At 26.3% G+C, this 16784-nt stretch overlaps 1 protein-coding gene across 7 annotated transcripts; it reads right to left on the bottom strand.

The window, feature by feature from the left end:
* Positions 1-3095: 3095 nt before the first annotated feature.
* On the bottom strand, positions 3096-16560 carry LOC113789465 (uncharacterized). Of its 7 annotated transcripts, none has more exons than XM_075823763.1 (8): positions 16276-16560; positions 11038-11172; positions 10848-10918; positions 10270-10374; positions 5853-8723; positions 5363-5500; positions 5191-5249; positions 3096-5071 (listed from the first exon to the last, which is right to left on the bottom strand). In XM_075823763.1, the coding sequence occupies exons 2-8, from the start codon at positions 11096-11098 to the stop codon at positions 4318-4320; spliced, it is 4059 nt and encodes a 1352-aa protein (XP_075679878.1). In that variant the 5' UTR covers positions 11099-11172; positions 16276-16560; the 3' UTR covers positions 3096-4317. The 7 variants fall into 7 exon arrangements, with proteins under 7 accessions (XP_075679878.1, XP_075679880.1, XP_075679876.1 ...); XM_075823765.1 differs by lacking the exon at positions 16276-16560 and adding an exon at positions 15526-15695; XM_075823761.1 differs by lacking the exon at positions 16276-16560 and adding an exon at positions 12757-13064.
* Between the last annotated feature and the right edge of the window lie 224 nt (positions 16561-16784).

Below are 16784 nucleotides of genomic sequence, written 5' to 3'. Positions count from 1 at the left end.
ATCATCATCATCATCTTGTTGTAGTTTCTAAGCCAAAATGTGATAAGATAATACCAGCATCAAATCGGAAAAAAATGATAGCAAAATTCTTCTGTTGTTGCTGTTGATGATGAATTTTTTTTCCGAAAAGCTGATTAATGGATTCTCTCTTTCAATATTCTGTGTAACTGGAGGAGTGGTAACAACAACAACAACAACCAAGTGTGTTAATCATCCGAAAATATAGGAAAAAATTGTTGATAATAATTCGGATTTGGTCAGACACACACACACATTCATCTGATATTATCAAGCTTGACTTGATTTAATTAATTTAACTTTTTCTTTCTTTTTGTTGTTGTTTGGTTAAAGAATTCATTCAAGCATTCATCCATTCATTCATATATGTGTCATTGGATTCCGTCATTCATTCATCAATGTTTGACACTTCTTTTGATGCTGTTCATTTTTTGTTTTTTGTTTTTTTTAATCAACAAAGTTTTCCCATATTCTTCATAATCATCCATTTATTTATTCAAAAAAAAGAATTTTCTGTTGTTCAGCTATGAAAACAACAGAAAAAAATATGTCAAAAATATTTAGCATCAAAATGTATATTTTTTTTCTGTTTTTCTGTTTTTTTTTGTTGCTTGTTCATAGCGATAAAACATGTGATTAAGTTATCATTATTATGATTGTCATCGAGGTTTTTTTTGGGCCAATTTTTTTTCCATGAAAACTTTCCCATTAGTACAAACTGAAAAAAGATTCGTAGATTCTTGATTGGTAACAGGAAGAAAGAAAGAAAGGAAAATCGTTTATATTTGTAACTGAATTTGATTGTTTGATAATAGAAAGTAAATGTATAACAAAATCAAACATCAGTTTTGTTTCACACGGTTTTGTTGTTTTTCAAATATGATGATCATCATCATTATCATCATTATTTTCATGTCCAGATTCATAGAAATTGATTCATAATAAGAATTTTTGTCTTTTTTTTTGTTGTTGTCATTATTTTGTTTTGTAACAACATTGGTCTATAATTTTGTTGTTTGTTTGTTTGTTTTTTGTTCATTTATTTTCATCTTGTTTCGACAATTTTCAAATGAAAAAGACAGATTTTTTAAAAAAAACTTATTCTTTTCTCTTGAATGAAACAATTTTTGTTGCGAAAGATATTTTTATGATAAAAAAGATGAGAAATTTCCTTGAAAATCAACGTTCAGCGAAAAAGAAAAAATTGGAACTTTTTCGAAAAATTTCTCCATCAATTTCAATATTCACTTTATTGCGAAACCAAAAAAAATGAAAAAGAAAAAAAAGAACGTTCATCAATTCAATATTGATTTTGATTTGTTTTGTTTTTTTCTTGATTCAGGTGAATAATTAATGAATAAAAATAATTAGAATTTCTTTGAAGTTTGATTATGAAAATTCATCGTAAATAATGATTACATTATACAAGGGAAAACACAATTGAAAAAAAATATATCCAAAGAATCAAATTTGGACCAGACAAAAAAACAACAAAAAACCAAATTCAATGACATTTATATGATTTCAATAATATTCAGTTTAACAAACACCAGTCCATGTACAATTCATTGAAAACATAAATTATTATCAACAACAACAATATTGATCTAATAAAATGAATGATAATGATTATAATGTAAGGTTTCTCTTTTCTTTTGTTCATCATCATCATCATCATGTTTGAATGAATAAATATAATGTTAATTTTTTCTTGATCATCATCATCATCATGATGAAAAAAAAACATTGTTCCAAAAAGTATACTTTTCATTCAATTGTGTACTATTACTGTTTGTATTTATTCAGATTCTTTTTCGTTTTGTGTTCAATATTATTCATGATGTGTGTGTGTCCTAATAATAATAATAATAATATTTAATTCCAGTGCAAGGAAAATACTATATGTGTGTGAGTGTGTGATATTTTTTTTTTAATGATAATTGAAAATGTAAAATATGAAAATATAATAATGATGATGGTGATAATTAAATCATTATCATATTGATGAAAAACATTATCATTATAATAATGGAATATTCAACGTATTGATAATCAAAAAAAAAAAAAAAATCAATATTTGTATTGGAAAACACCTACACTTGTTGTGGTTATTCAAAACAAAATTCTGTTTCTTTTCTTTTCTTGTTTTTGTTTTTTTTCTTGTTAAAGATTTTTTTTTTTTTTTTGATCATTGAATTTCTGCATAAGGAAATAACAAAAAAGAATAATAGAACAGTAACAACAGAAAGATTCAAATTCTTGAAAAAAAAATCTTTGAATTTTTGTTTTTGATGAATGAATTTTCATTTTTTTTCATTGAAATTTTACAATATCAATATCAATAATAATAATAAAAAAATCATGCGATCCAAATTTTCCTTCTTCATTATATAATCATCACAATAAAGATGTTTTTTTCGTCGTCGTCAACATTTGTTTTTTTCTTTTGTTTATTTATTTCTGTAAGTAGGAGGTTTGCTTTAGGGAAAAACATTGATCAAAAACAAGGGTTAAAATGAAAAGAAAAAGAAGAAAACATAAATTCAAATAAGAAATATCATTTACAATAATAATTCTATGGAAAAAAATAAGATTTCTGATTTTTATTCTCAGATGAAAATAAAAAAAACCGGAAAAAAACATTGAATTCAATGGAAAATAAATGTTTCAATGGGAAAATGATGAAAATATACTTTAGAAATGCGAAGTTTGATACAAAATTTTTAATTTTTTAAAAAATGATAATGTTTTTATATGAATGAATGAATGAAATCAATCGAATAAAACGTATTCCGAAATGTTTTCCATCCACGAATTTTCAGAATCGAATTTTGATTCAATCCCCTTCGCGTATCCTATCCCCCTTCAATATATTTCCACATTCATTTTCATTATAATTATTTCGGATCACAATTATTCAGAAACAAATTCATTTTATTTATCCAAAATATCTAGGCCACAAACAAATTAGGAGAAAAAAAAATTAAACATAAACATAAATTGAATTATTCATAAGAAGAGAGAGAAAGAGAGTGAAAAAGAGTGTTCAACAAAATTGGTCATTCAAGTTTCAGATGTTCAAACAAATTCAAATTGTTATTATTAGTTTAAATGTTTGAAAAGTGTACAAGTATAATAATAATAATTTACTAGAATAATAAGATGAAAAGATTCTATAGAAAACATATATTCAGATTCTTTCTGAAGAATATATTTTGAGCCTTGTAGTTTTGTTTTTCTTTTGATAATTGAATTCGATTTCATATGATTATGATGATGATGATTGACAGCGAAGGATTTTTTGTTTGTTTTGTTTTGTTTGTTTCGATAATTCATTATTCAAATCAAATTAATTTTTGATTGGAATAATGAATGGCAAACAAACAACAACAACAACAAAAAAAATTGAAAAAAAAATTTGATTTTGTCGTTGTTGTCAATTTCTGTGAATAAGAAGAAGAAGAAAAAAACAATATTTACAAGGAATCTGTCACACAATGAAGGTAAAAAAGAAAGGGTGAAAGAAAAAGAATATATGGACAAAATGATATAGAAAAAGATTAAAATTTGATCATCAAAATGGATGTTTTTATTCTGCTCTCCCTACTATTCATTGAATAATGATGATGATGATTATTATTATTATTAAAAAAACCTACAGAATGTGACATGTCAATGTCATGTCAAATTCTTCGTTGTTGTTGTTGTTGTTGTTGTTTCATTTTATCCTATTCAGTTATTTATTATATTATTTTGCTCAAATATATAAGTTTTACTGAATGAGTGTTTCTTTTGTTACAAGTTTAATTGATGTGTTTTTGTGTGTGTGTGTGTGTGTGTTACATAATATAATGGTGAAAATAGTTTTTGAGCCTATTTTTTTTCCCACTATTCGGTTGTTTGTTTCCAAGAAACCATATATGGTTACCAAGAATATATTGAGAGAATATATTGATTGGCTTTCTTTCTCTCACTTTCACTCTCACTCTCACTCACTCTCATGGCTCAAAGACATGTTAAATTTGCTAAGATTCTTGTTATGTACAATGTATTTATATATATTCTTCTTGATGTTAAGAATAACGATGGAATTTTTCTTTTCTTTTCTTTTGACTTTGAAAAATGTTTGAAAATAACAACAACAACAACAACAACAACAATATGGTCATGCTGAATGATGAAGATGATTTTTGATGATGGAATAAAAGTTTTTTTATGTAAATAATATAATATTGAGCAAATGATGAAAAAAATAAAATTAAAGATAGGAAGAGGAGATGAGAGCATTATTTTTGATGTTCAATTGACTGAATTTAGAAAACATTCATGATATGTATTGGCTGTATTATTATTATTTGGATGATTGGAATGATGATGATGATGATGATGATGATGGTTGCCGGCGTTACCATGAACATTCGATGGCATGAACATCATTGAAATTTGATTACCATCATCAACATCGGTATTTTGGCCCATTTTTGTACCATTCATTATTGAATAAGATGATGATGATGATGATGATATTTGTCCGGTCAAACCACTACAATTTATATTGTTGTTGTCGTTGTTATTATTGGCCGCTAAAAATGATGATGTTGTTGTTGTTGTTGTGGGCAATGATTGTAGATTTGCTGATGTAGGCATATAACAAATATTTGATCCTTCAATAGTCAAATTATTTCCCATTTTCAATTGTATATTATGTTCATTATTGATAACGTTAGCGATTGCCATTATTTCATCATTATTATTTTGATTATTATGATTACAATGTGACTTATTATTATGATGATGAAAACTGATAATATTATCATTGAATAATGTATCATTATCATTTGTAGTACCAAGTTTTAGATCCATAAATAATGGAAATGAATGCATCACGCGATAAATACGTACAAACAATTGATTAATATCTTCGGCCAATAAACGCATTTCATCAATCAATGACATTAATATTTGGAATGAATTTTTTGCATCATCATTACCATGACCATATTTAATCTGTAAATAACGTCGTAATAGACATATGTAACGAGAATATTCTTCCCTTTAAATGGTTATATGTGAGAGAAAAAAAAATAAAGAAGAAAAAAAACCGAATAAATTTATTTGAATATAAAAAAAAAATTTGTTCTGTAATCATTATCATGCCTGTCAAACACATACTTGATTTTTTCATTTTGCTGTTGATTTAATCTTGGTGTAAACAATATGATTGCCGTCAACTACATATAAGAGCAAACAAAAAAAAGAAGAAAACCGAATAATAATAATAAAAAAAAATGAGTAAGATAAGAATGAAAGAATGAAAAATGATAGCTCTATAGAATAGCCTTACCAAATCAAATATAATATTATCATTTTTCCATTCATGTTTAAATTTGGCCGGGAAATTTTTATGCTGTTCAAAATCATATTTAATACAACATGGTCGTATTATTTCATAATCGACCATAATCGATACTTTACATTTGTCCTGTGTTATGAAAACCCAATGAATGAATGAATCATAGAGAAATAAAAAAAAATGAGAAATAAGAAATTATTATAATAATTATATGGCAATTAAATTCCAATCAATTAATTTTTGGTTGCAAGATCAATCAATCAAATAGAATATATTATTATCATTATTATTTGTTGAAAACTGTCACCAAGATGATGATCATCAAATAATAATAATAATAACAATGTAATTACATTGAAAAAAATAAAACAAAATCATTATTATATTATCATATTTCCAATTATTATTATTTTGGTTTTTTAACGACCATCATTATAATGATAATAATAATAATGATATTAAAAAAATAAAAATTACTTACATCAAGAAAACAAAATGCTTCACGATCTGGATCATATAATAATACCGAACGTATAACAAGCATATCAATTATATTATGCTGTAATAGATCAATCTGATCGCCAAGTATTAGATTAGCAAATGAACCAAGACGTTTTGACATACGTATTAAACGATGGATAAAAAATTCAGCAATACCACAATCATGTGGCATATGACATGGATATTTTGGATTTTTTGTCAATAATGAACTATATTGTATACGTTTATATGGATTTTTTAATAATAAACAAGCTGATGTTAATTCTTGTATTAGATATAATTCTGGTATATATAATTCATCATCAGATAATGATATTTGTCGTAATAATGGTAATGATGATGATGATGATGATGGCTGTGATTGTTTTAGTTGTTTATTCATTGATGATTTTTTTGATGAAGAAGAAGGTATTGCGGGTGGCGGCGGTGGTGGTGGTGGCATTAATTCTGTTGCCGGATCATAATCATAGAGAAAATTCTTTTCAATCATTTCATCATCACCATCAATAACATCAGTTAGATAATTTCGTAGATAATTATTATTATTATTATTAATATTTTCTTTATAATTATAATTATTATTATCATTTTCATCATTGATTGATACCATCATTGTATCCATATTATTATTATTATTATTATTAGATTCTGTCATACAATCATTAAACGGTAATGATTCTATACAACAATAATCATTTGATGATAACATCATTGTATTCGAATTTAAATGTTGTCCTTGCAATCTAATCTGTCTTCGTCGTTGTTGTTGTTGTTGTTGTTGTTGTTGTTTTTGTTGAAATGTTAATGGTGGATCATTATCATGTAGTAAATATTGGCTAAAATCTTCAACATTATTTTCATTACAACATGATGATGATGATGATGTTGATGATAGTTTGACGGTTGTATCAACAACAATACCATCCACACAATCAACTTCTTCATTATTATTATTATTATTAACGTGAGTGACATTAACATTATCATTATTAACATCATTAACATTATTGATTTTATCATTTTCATCAAGTTTTTTTGTTGCCCGTTCTATTTGAATATCATCATTACCATCATCCATATTATTATTATTATGATTTGTTTTTGAAAAATTTTCAGATAGAAATGTTTTTGTTTTATTTGTTTCTGGAGAAAGTGAAGAAGATGATGAGAATTTAATTCCATCATCAATGTTTTGAAGTGTAGAAAATTCATCCGAAATCAATTCATTTAATATTAAAGTTTTTGTTGTTGGTGAAGGTGGTGTTGGTGATAGATTTGCATCATTATCAATGATCGAACATTCCATGTTATCAAGATTATCATTGAATTTGTCCATATTATTATTATTATTATTATTATTATTATTATTAGCTTTAGTTATATAATCTATTTTTTTCATAACTGTCGTTGGTGTTGTCATCATTAATTTTGAAGTGTCATTTCCGTCAATAGTGTTGTTGTTGTTGGTCGATTGTTGATTTTCATTATTAATGTTGTTGTTGTCGTTTGTCGCTGCCGCCGCCGTATTGTTATTATTATTATTATTATTGACAGTAGTGGTTATTGTTTGGTGATCATTGGTCATCATCATTGAATCAAATGAAAAATTATCCACTATTTCATTATCGAAAAAATCAATCGAATCAATACTGTTTGAGAATAAAAAACAACAATCACTTAAGCTTGATGATATTGATGATGATTGAAAACGAAGATTATCAACATCAATATCATCGATAGTTGTTGTTGTTGCTGCTGCTGCTGCTGTGGCTGTTTTTGTTAATAAATTTTGATCACAATCATAATCTTCATCATTATTATTATGACTTTTTCGTCGATTTTTTTGCTGTTGATAATGTTGATGATGATTATGATAATTCATATTCACATGAGACAATAAAGAAGAATTATTCATTCCATAATCGTTATTAATATTATCAAATAATGATGGATATGAATTTGGTGAATAAATAAATGATTGATGATGATGATTGTGGCCAAAATGGTTATCATTTATCATTATTGGTTGTTGATGTTGTTGCTGTGATTTTTTCGATGATAATATATGAAAATTATTCTTTTCATTATTATATGATGAATAAATATGATTTTGTTGATTATCATATCCAATATTATTCTGATTCTGATTATTATTACCATCAATACAAGAATCAAAAAATACATCCGATTCATCGGCTGTTAATAATGTATCTAAACTATATGCATGTGGTTCAGTAAACATACGACATACATCGGGTGATAATGATGATGATGATGATTCACGTGATGATGATATTGGTGATGAATATTTCATTGTTGCTGTTGTTGATAATGATGATGATGAAGATGATGATGAAGATGATAATGATGATGATGCAGATGATTCTAGAATCGATCCATATATATCAACATTACGATTATTATTACAATGATGATGATGATGATGATGATGACTATCGTTTACTATTTGATTAAAAATGGTTGAATCACCACCACCACCATTATTATCATTATTATGGCCGGAATAATGATTGAATTTGTTGGAATTTTTTTGATTATTCAATTGTTGACAATTATCGATCGATATATTCTTATTATTATTATCAACAACAACAACAACATTGGTATTATCTTCTTTTTTTATTAAGCCATTACGACGGCGACGATTACCATTTGTTGTTGTTGGTGTTGTCATCGTTTTCTTATTCATCGATACATAATGATGATCCACACTGTTATTATTATTATCTTTTTGTTGTTTTCGTTCCAATTCCAATTGTTGTTTACGAATTTTATTCTGCATAATTTTCTCTTTAATCAATCGTTTTTCTTCATCGCTCAATATCCATTCCTAAATAACAAAAAAGAAAGAACATAAAAGTAAAATGAGATGAGAAGGAACAAAAAATCGATTCCGAAATAAAATTTCCGAATGAAATTCAAACCAATTCTTATTATTATCATTTTTTTCCAAGAAGAAGAAAAAAAATCGATTTGAAAACATAAAAACGAATATTTTTTGCACAGCGATCAATGATGATGATGTGTTTTTTTTTCATCAAAAATGGCTAAAAAGTGATAAATTTCGCCTAAATGAATGATGAAATCGATCTATGATAATTATTTTTTTTTCTTGGTTAGAATCACATTCCGAATCCATTATCATCATCATCTGAAATGAATCTGAATAATGATAAAATGAAACGAAACGAAAAACTTTAATCAAATCAACAGCAAGGTGTTTTTTTTCAAAAAGGGCAAATATTTTTCTTGAAAGAATTCCATGTTGATACAATGATTCATTATTATCAATGAAACAAAACAAAAAACATACATTGCATTTTGCTACATCGTGTTGTAAACATTCAGATGATGATGATGATAAATTAATCATTTACTCGGAATAATGTGTTATGAATGAACCGAACAAACTACAGTCCAGAAAAAACACCAACACACAGATTTGATCAATAACAACAAAAAAAGAAAAAATCTTTTGTAGAATAATATATGGATTGGTGGAAAAAACACTTTTTTTTCGTTTTGATAAACAATAAAAAATAGAAAAAACAAGATTAATGACTTTGGTATCGAAAAAAATTCGGACATCAAACCAAAAACAAAACAAAACATGATTGAATTTCCCGATATTCTTTTTCCTATTTATTTATTTAGGATAAATGTACCGACCTACAGAGTAACTTTAAGCCAAGTGAATAGAAAAGAAAAGAAAAGAAATTATCGAAAAGAGATCAAATGGATCAGAGAATTTTTTTTCCGATAACCAAAACCATAACCTAAACTTGTCATGAAGCAGCTGCTGCTGTTGTTGTTTCATTTTATTTGAAACAAAAAAAAGAACCTTTTTAGAACCTCATTTGTTGTTATCTTAGTAAATTCTGTTTGTTTCACAATAAAGATTATCTCAACAAACCAATCAATTATTGTTATTTCCCTTCGCAACAAATCAAAAGAAGAACAAAAAAAAATATAGTAGACTCGCCATTACAATATATTCATTTAACCACGCAGCCGTTGCCTACTTTTTAAATGGATTGGAATTTATTCATTTCATACAACATTTTGTTGGATCATAAATTGATTTCACCAAAAAACAAAAACAAAAACGAAAAATTGATCGGATAATTTCTTTTCATTTTTCACAGTAAGTTCATGGTCATATAATGGCGATTTTTTTATTTTTATTATTTTTTATTGCACAACATCCTCACTAATATTCTCATTTCTTACTATATAAAAGATTTATGTATATGACATTCTTATCATCATCATCCGGTTAGAATATTCAAGATATTTTTGTGTGAGCATTATACAAGTTTCAAGTGTTAGTATTATTTGAAAGAAAATAAGAATTTTTTTTGTTTTTTTATACTTACTTTTTTCATACCACTTTCGAAACATTTTTTCAATCGACATTTTGAACAAAATTTTCTAGTTATCTTATCAATTTGACAGGTATCATTGAATGGACATTTCATATCCTATTTTGGATTGTAATTCGTAATAGAGCCCAAAAAAAATCGGGTTTTTTTCCAATTGTTGTTGTTGTTGTTGTTTTTTTTCGGTGTACATTTTGATCACATAAGTACAAACACACACAGACAGAGACACAAAATGACAACCACCCCCGCAAATTATATATTTGTTGTTGAATGAAAGAAAGTGGAAATGGGGATTCCAGCCAAATAATGACAGCCAAAAATAATAATACCAAGAAAAAATAAGAAACGGATTAAGTGAGAAATACAACAAGAGAGAGAGAGAGAGAGAGAGAGAGAGAGAGAGAGAGAGAGAGAGAGAGAGAGAGAGAGAGAGAGAGAGAGAGAGAGAGAGAGAGAGAGAGAAAATAAATCGATTATTAGAATGAAGAAGAACGGAAAAAACATGGATTAATTTTTTTTTATATTTATATTCGAAAATCATCTCAAAAAAATAGAAAAAGAAAATTAATTACTTTTTTACGTAATGCATTACGTCGAAAAAATGCCTTACACGACATACAAGTCAATACATTGAAATTGATACCTATATAGTGGTGGTGGTGGTGGTGGTGGAAAACAAAAACAAAAAACGATGGAATTTAGAAAAAAAAATCAAGGAAATTCAAAATTTTTCAATATGGAATTGGGAAAATACACACTTACCTTTAGCTTTATCACCACAAATTACACATAATTTAATTGTTTTATCCACTTTTCTGGCCATTATTGCTTATTCAATGATGTTGATCCTGGAAAATGATTTTTTCACGTATTTTGTTTGTTTTTTTCTGTTGAAAACTAGTAAAAAACAAAAACAGAAAAAAAGGAAGACAACGGTGAATTGAAATTTTGAAACAAACAGAAAAAAAGATTGATGTTTGCTAGGTTTTGTTGTTGTTGTTGAATGTGAACTGTGTCATGATTGATGATCAGAAAAATCAAATCAAATCAAATCGAAGCAAAAATCAATTTCAATTTCATATCGATAATCAATCAATTAATATTGATATCAAATATATTATTCGTATGACTTTTTTTTTTTTAATATTCACCCTATACATTCGTCTATCATTCGGATATATAACATCTTTACCATCATCATTATTAACTTTGAACAAAGGGGACAAAACATTTGTATTTGTAACAAAAATTTGTTTGTTTTTTGAGTTGCATTTGATTGATTGATAGATCAATGTCAATCAAAAAAAAAATTACACTTACACGATGCTAATCAATCGATTGATAGATTTATCGATTGATTAATTAAATATTCAAGCTCGTGACAAACGAAAAGAAAAAAAGATTAAATAATTTTGAGTGTAGGTGATGATTGATGAGAACCAAAAAAAAAAGTGGTAATTCAAATCAAATCTATTCTAATTGATGATTAGATTGGCATATTTGTTTCGAGAATTTTTTCAGTATGATTATTTCTAGTCTATTAGATGTTTCTACTTACCATCAATCAATCAATCGATGATAATTAGTTAATTTGTTATCAATGAATGAATTTTATCCAAGTAAAATCTAAGCAAATTGAAGAAATTGGAAAGGAAACAAAAAACCAATTATTATGTAAATATTGTCGAATTGAAGCGAAAAACTTTTTTCCCGAATAAATTACTAAGAATTTTTTTCGGGTAATTGGTTTTTTTATTCTGGTTTTTTCACACACACACCACACACACAAACAGCAAACAGCCAACCGAATAAACTGAATGAATATTGTCAAATCTTATTTTCAAAACAACAAATAATAAAACTCACACAAATATCACTCAAAAAAAAAAAAAAAAAAACTTTTCTGGCCATTATCAAATTTCCAAAACAAAAATTTTAATTTCAAATTTTTCTTTTCTTCGGGTTTGTTTGTTTGTTTGTTCACAGAAAAGTTTTCATATATGATGATAATTTTTTGGCTAAGATTGAACAGAAAAATGAACTTAAACCAAACTTAATGATAAGGGAAAAAAAGGACATTTTTTTTCTTCTTATTTAAATTTCCAGTTGTATTCAAAACATGCGAACTCAATTTTTTTTGTTTGTTAAGATATTTATCAAACAGACGCAAGCAAGTATGCAACAAAAATGAAATTAGAAAATTGATAAACAGAATAAATATTTAAAGGAGAAGTGAAATTTTATTCAGATTTTGTACAAAGGAAAATTATCAAGCAATCGATTGATTGATTGATTGATTAATCAAATCGAATCGATTTAATCAATTTTAACTGGAGGATACAAGAAAAAAAAATTGGACAACAAAATCATCCATTGATCAGAAATCAGAAAAAAAATCGAACGATTTTTTGTAGTTGTTCGCCTCTCTACCTCCCTTGCACACACCCCCATGATCAACGCCATAAATCTGTTATTACTTACTGAATTTTGATCTCAATCAAGACCCCCCTGAATCAATGGTTCCATGTGAAACAAAAAAAAATTTTTCGGGTTAAAATTGCATCAATAAAGAGGAGAAAATGAAATGAAGAATTTTCAAACGATGAAAATTGAAACGTCAAAATTAAAAAAAAGTGAAAAATTAGTCAAAAAATTAAGCAGTAAACAACAACAACAACTCGGGGTAGAAAAAATAAATAAAAAACGACAACGATTATAATGAAGACCGACATATACACAGATCAGTCATATACATTTTTTTACCAAAAAAAAAAAAAAAATCAAATTGAATATAACCATTAACCATAATAACTATACTACCATAAAACAGACAAGAAAGAAAGAAAAAATAAATAAATTCAATCAACGTCAATTGAAGATGTTGTTGTTTGTTGATGATGAAAATATATAAATCGTGGCCTGTTGTTGTAGGAGGATTTCCTATATCATCATCATCATCATCATCATCAATGTTTGGTTGGCTTTACCCAAAAGTGTATAATACATATCGATTGTTGTTGATAATCGTGACGACGACGACGACGACAAAAAAGATATTTATGAAAATAAATATCATCAAATTACAAGAGACCCCATTTTTGTGTTTTGAAGCAAGCAAGTTAAAAAATCAATATTTTTTTCTGTTTCCATTACCTAATCAATCAAAATCCATTACTTTTTTTTTCTCCAGATATATATTTCTGATTGTGATTATTTCTAGAATCCATTCAACAATGATTGTTGATAATGATGATAAGATTTAATCAATTATCACATGCGTGTGATAAAATATAATTTTCTCTTTTCGTTTGTCAATTAAGATCTATGGATTTTTCTTTTTTTCTTTTGCGCAAAATAAAGTCTATATTCACAATGATAATCTAACATTGATCTAATCATTGTATTTTTCAATGATGAGAATTTTTAAATCAATCGATTTAAGATCAATTAAAGATAAAAATATAAACTTGTTGTATTTCATCTTGTTCATTTATCATTAAATTGTCATTGAGAAAAAAAGATGTTCATCAAACATCCTTTTCGAGATTAGAATCGATAGTAGAAAATTTTTTTTCAAATTTTTCAAACATCATTATTAAACAGGGATTGTTTATCATTTGAAATCATTTGTTATCATTAACATGATGAGGATGAAACTAAACATTAAACATCACACCATCTTTTTTTCGGAATGTTTAATATCTTTTTCTCTTTCTTTCTTTTGCCGAATAATAATCAAATAAAAAAACCTGTCAATCAAATAAACAAATCAATGAAAAAATGAAAAAATTTCTTCAAATCGGATCAATTTCTTTCATTTTTTGTTTGAAAATTATAAAATTTGCAATTTGTTGTCGTACAAGTATCGCCATCTATTGTTGATCAACATTAAAAAAAACAAACAATCAATTTTGATTTTTGTTGTAAAAATCAAACAAAAAATTTACATTTAAAATTGCTATCTGTAGATTTTATTTTTCAATTTTCAAACAGTACAAAATTATTTATCATTATTTTAGCTAAATAAATCTACGATGATGAATTATTTATTGTTGTTGCTGTTGTTGTTTTTGTTTTAATGAATTCATCATCATCAATAATAACTGATAATGATGAAAACAAAAAACAAAAAGAAGAATTTTCAACAAGGGAATGCAAATAAAAAACAATATTATGATAATGATTTGAAAATCTCAGGAGAAGGTTTTTTTTTGTTTTGTTTGTCTAAAAAGAATCCAAGTTTGTTTCCAAAATAAATTCAACTTAAACTATTTTGAAAATCAAATTCAATTGAAAATTTATTCAATTATTATTACTTAGCCAGAATACACACACACACAACTACCAACCATTATTCCTAATGAATTGTTGTGGTAATAATCCACAATCAACAAACATAAGAAGAAGAAGAAAATCGAAATTGAATTAAATTCTTGAAAAATTATGAAATTCGATGAAAAAACCAAAATAATTCTTCCGGAAAAAATATTTGGGAAAAAGAATTGCATGGAATAGTCCATAGTAAGAAAATCATTGATCTAGAAACAAGCATACATTGAAATGAATTCAAACAAACTATTGTTTACAGGAATAATGTATGTCTTGGTAAAAATGGAAAGAAGAATATAAAAAAAGAAAATATAACACGTTCATGACATTTCAGAACACAAAATTTCTCTTCTAATTTAAATAACAATGACATGTGATTCTATAGTGGTTTTTTTTTGTTAGCAATGTAAGTAAACACTAACTGCAGAATGACAAGAATTGAATGTAATGAGTTTCATATGATGATGATGATGATGATGGTAAAATAGAGAGGAGAGAGAGAGAGGGAGAGAAAATGTAATCATTATACAAATGGAGAAAATTATCATTTAGCATCATGACATTATAATGATGATGATAATGATAATGATAATGATAATGTGATTTGATATAATATTCAATACTTTTTTTCTTCTCCATAGCTAATTTTTATCTTTTACTCAACTAATATTTCGAAAAATTAATTATCATCTTTTACAACTAACTGGATCCATTTGGATAATGAAAATTATTTATTAGGAAATTCTAGATAAGAATCATTGGATTCTAAATGAACATATAACATATTTAAAGATAAACTACAACAACTTGTTGATCAGTAAAAGAGAAAACGAAAAAAAAACCGGTTTCTAACCTCAAAACTGTGTGTATAATTGTTGGTTTTTTCCAGAAAAAAAAAAGTTTTCAGGAAAACATACTTACCAAAATTAGCAAAAAAAAAAATTCAAATTTTTCGATCAAGTTTGATGATTTTCAAAATTCAACAACAACGGTGAAACAGAAATTGAATTGGATTCGACCAAACGAAAAAGAAAAGAAAAGAATCAATAATTTCTGAAGTTCATCATCATCAACAACAAACACAATATGATATTAATGAGATTTATTTGATGATCATACACACAAGCACACACACACACAAAAACACCATCGGTTTTAGTAAATGATAATACCGATGACTTTGATGTCGAAACAATTCTTCTTCTTTTTTCTTCATGTGTATGTAGAGGTTTTTATGCGGTAAATATTTTCTACCATTTTCGATTTCGATGTCGATGTCGATAATGATGATGATGATGATGATGACGAAAACGAAAGACCAAAACAACAAAACAAAACAACAGAAAATTTAATCAGAATGTACAATTGATTCTTCAAAAAAGCTTGATTCTTTATTCAAATCAAATAATTATTAATGATGTTTAATTATCATTTCAAAAAAAAGTCATTATTATTCTTTATTATTCTGGATATAAGAGAATCGCATGATTAAAATAGAGGTAGAAATAGCAAAAAAAGAAAAGAATGTAGAATGCAGAATTCGCAACAACTTTGACGCAAAAAAGAAGATTATTTTCAAAAAAAACGTACAAAATCATCATCTAAATAACTTGCAAAAAAAATGTACATCCAAACAAAAAAAAATATGTACATTATCATCATCCTATTTACCGTTATTCAAATGTTTTTTTTTCACTTGCATCGTTCTTTCTCAATCAGGACACGAGATCAAAAAACAAAAAAAAATGATGATGAAAATTTTGAATGAATTCTGTGTGTGTGTGTGTGCGAGATTCTGTCATCTGTATTTGTTGTTGATATTTATTCTTGTTGTTTGGTAATGATAATGATGATGGTTGGGGATTAACACTATTCATGCAAAAATTCTAATTTTATCATCATCATCATCATCATTTTTCTTAAAGAATCCTATTCATATGATTATCCACGATGAAATGATAATGAAATGTTAAAAATAAAAAATACATTTTTTGTCAAAAGAATTTGAAACTTTGTTGTTGTTGTTGTTGTTGTTGTTATGAAAGATATTCAAGAGATTAATCAATTAATCAATCATCCAATCAATTGATCAAATATAAAATTTTGAACCACAAAATGTCGGCCAGAATAAATTTTTTTCAGAAGAAAAAAAAACACTGCTGTGATTTGTCACGATTTCC

Source organism: Dermatophagoides pteronyssinus, unplaced genomic scaffold, assembly GCF_027571235.1.
Source record: "Dermatophagoides pteronyssinus isolate colony J.1.1.1.1 unplaced genomic scaffold, Derpt_VIB-CSIC_2022.12 sq0036, whole genome shotgun sequence".
NCBI classification, from domain to species: domain Eukaryota; kingdom Metazoa; phylum Arthropoda; class Arachnida; order Sarcoptiformes; family Pyroglyphidae; genus Dermatophagoides; species Dermatophagoides pteronyssinus.
Note: the sequence above shows the minus strand (reverse complement) of the source record. Positions and strands in the feature narration are given on the sequence as shown.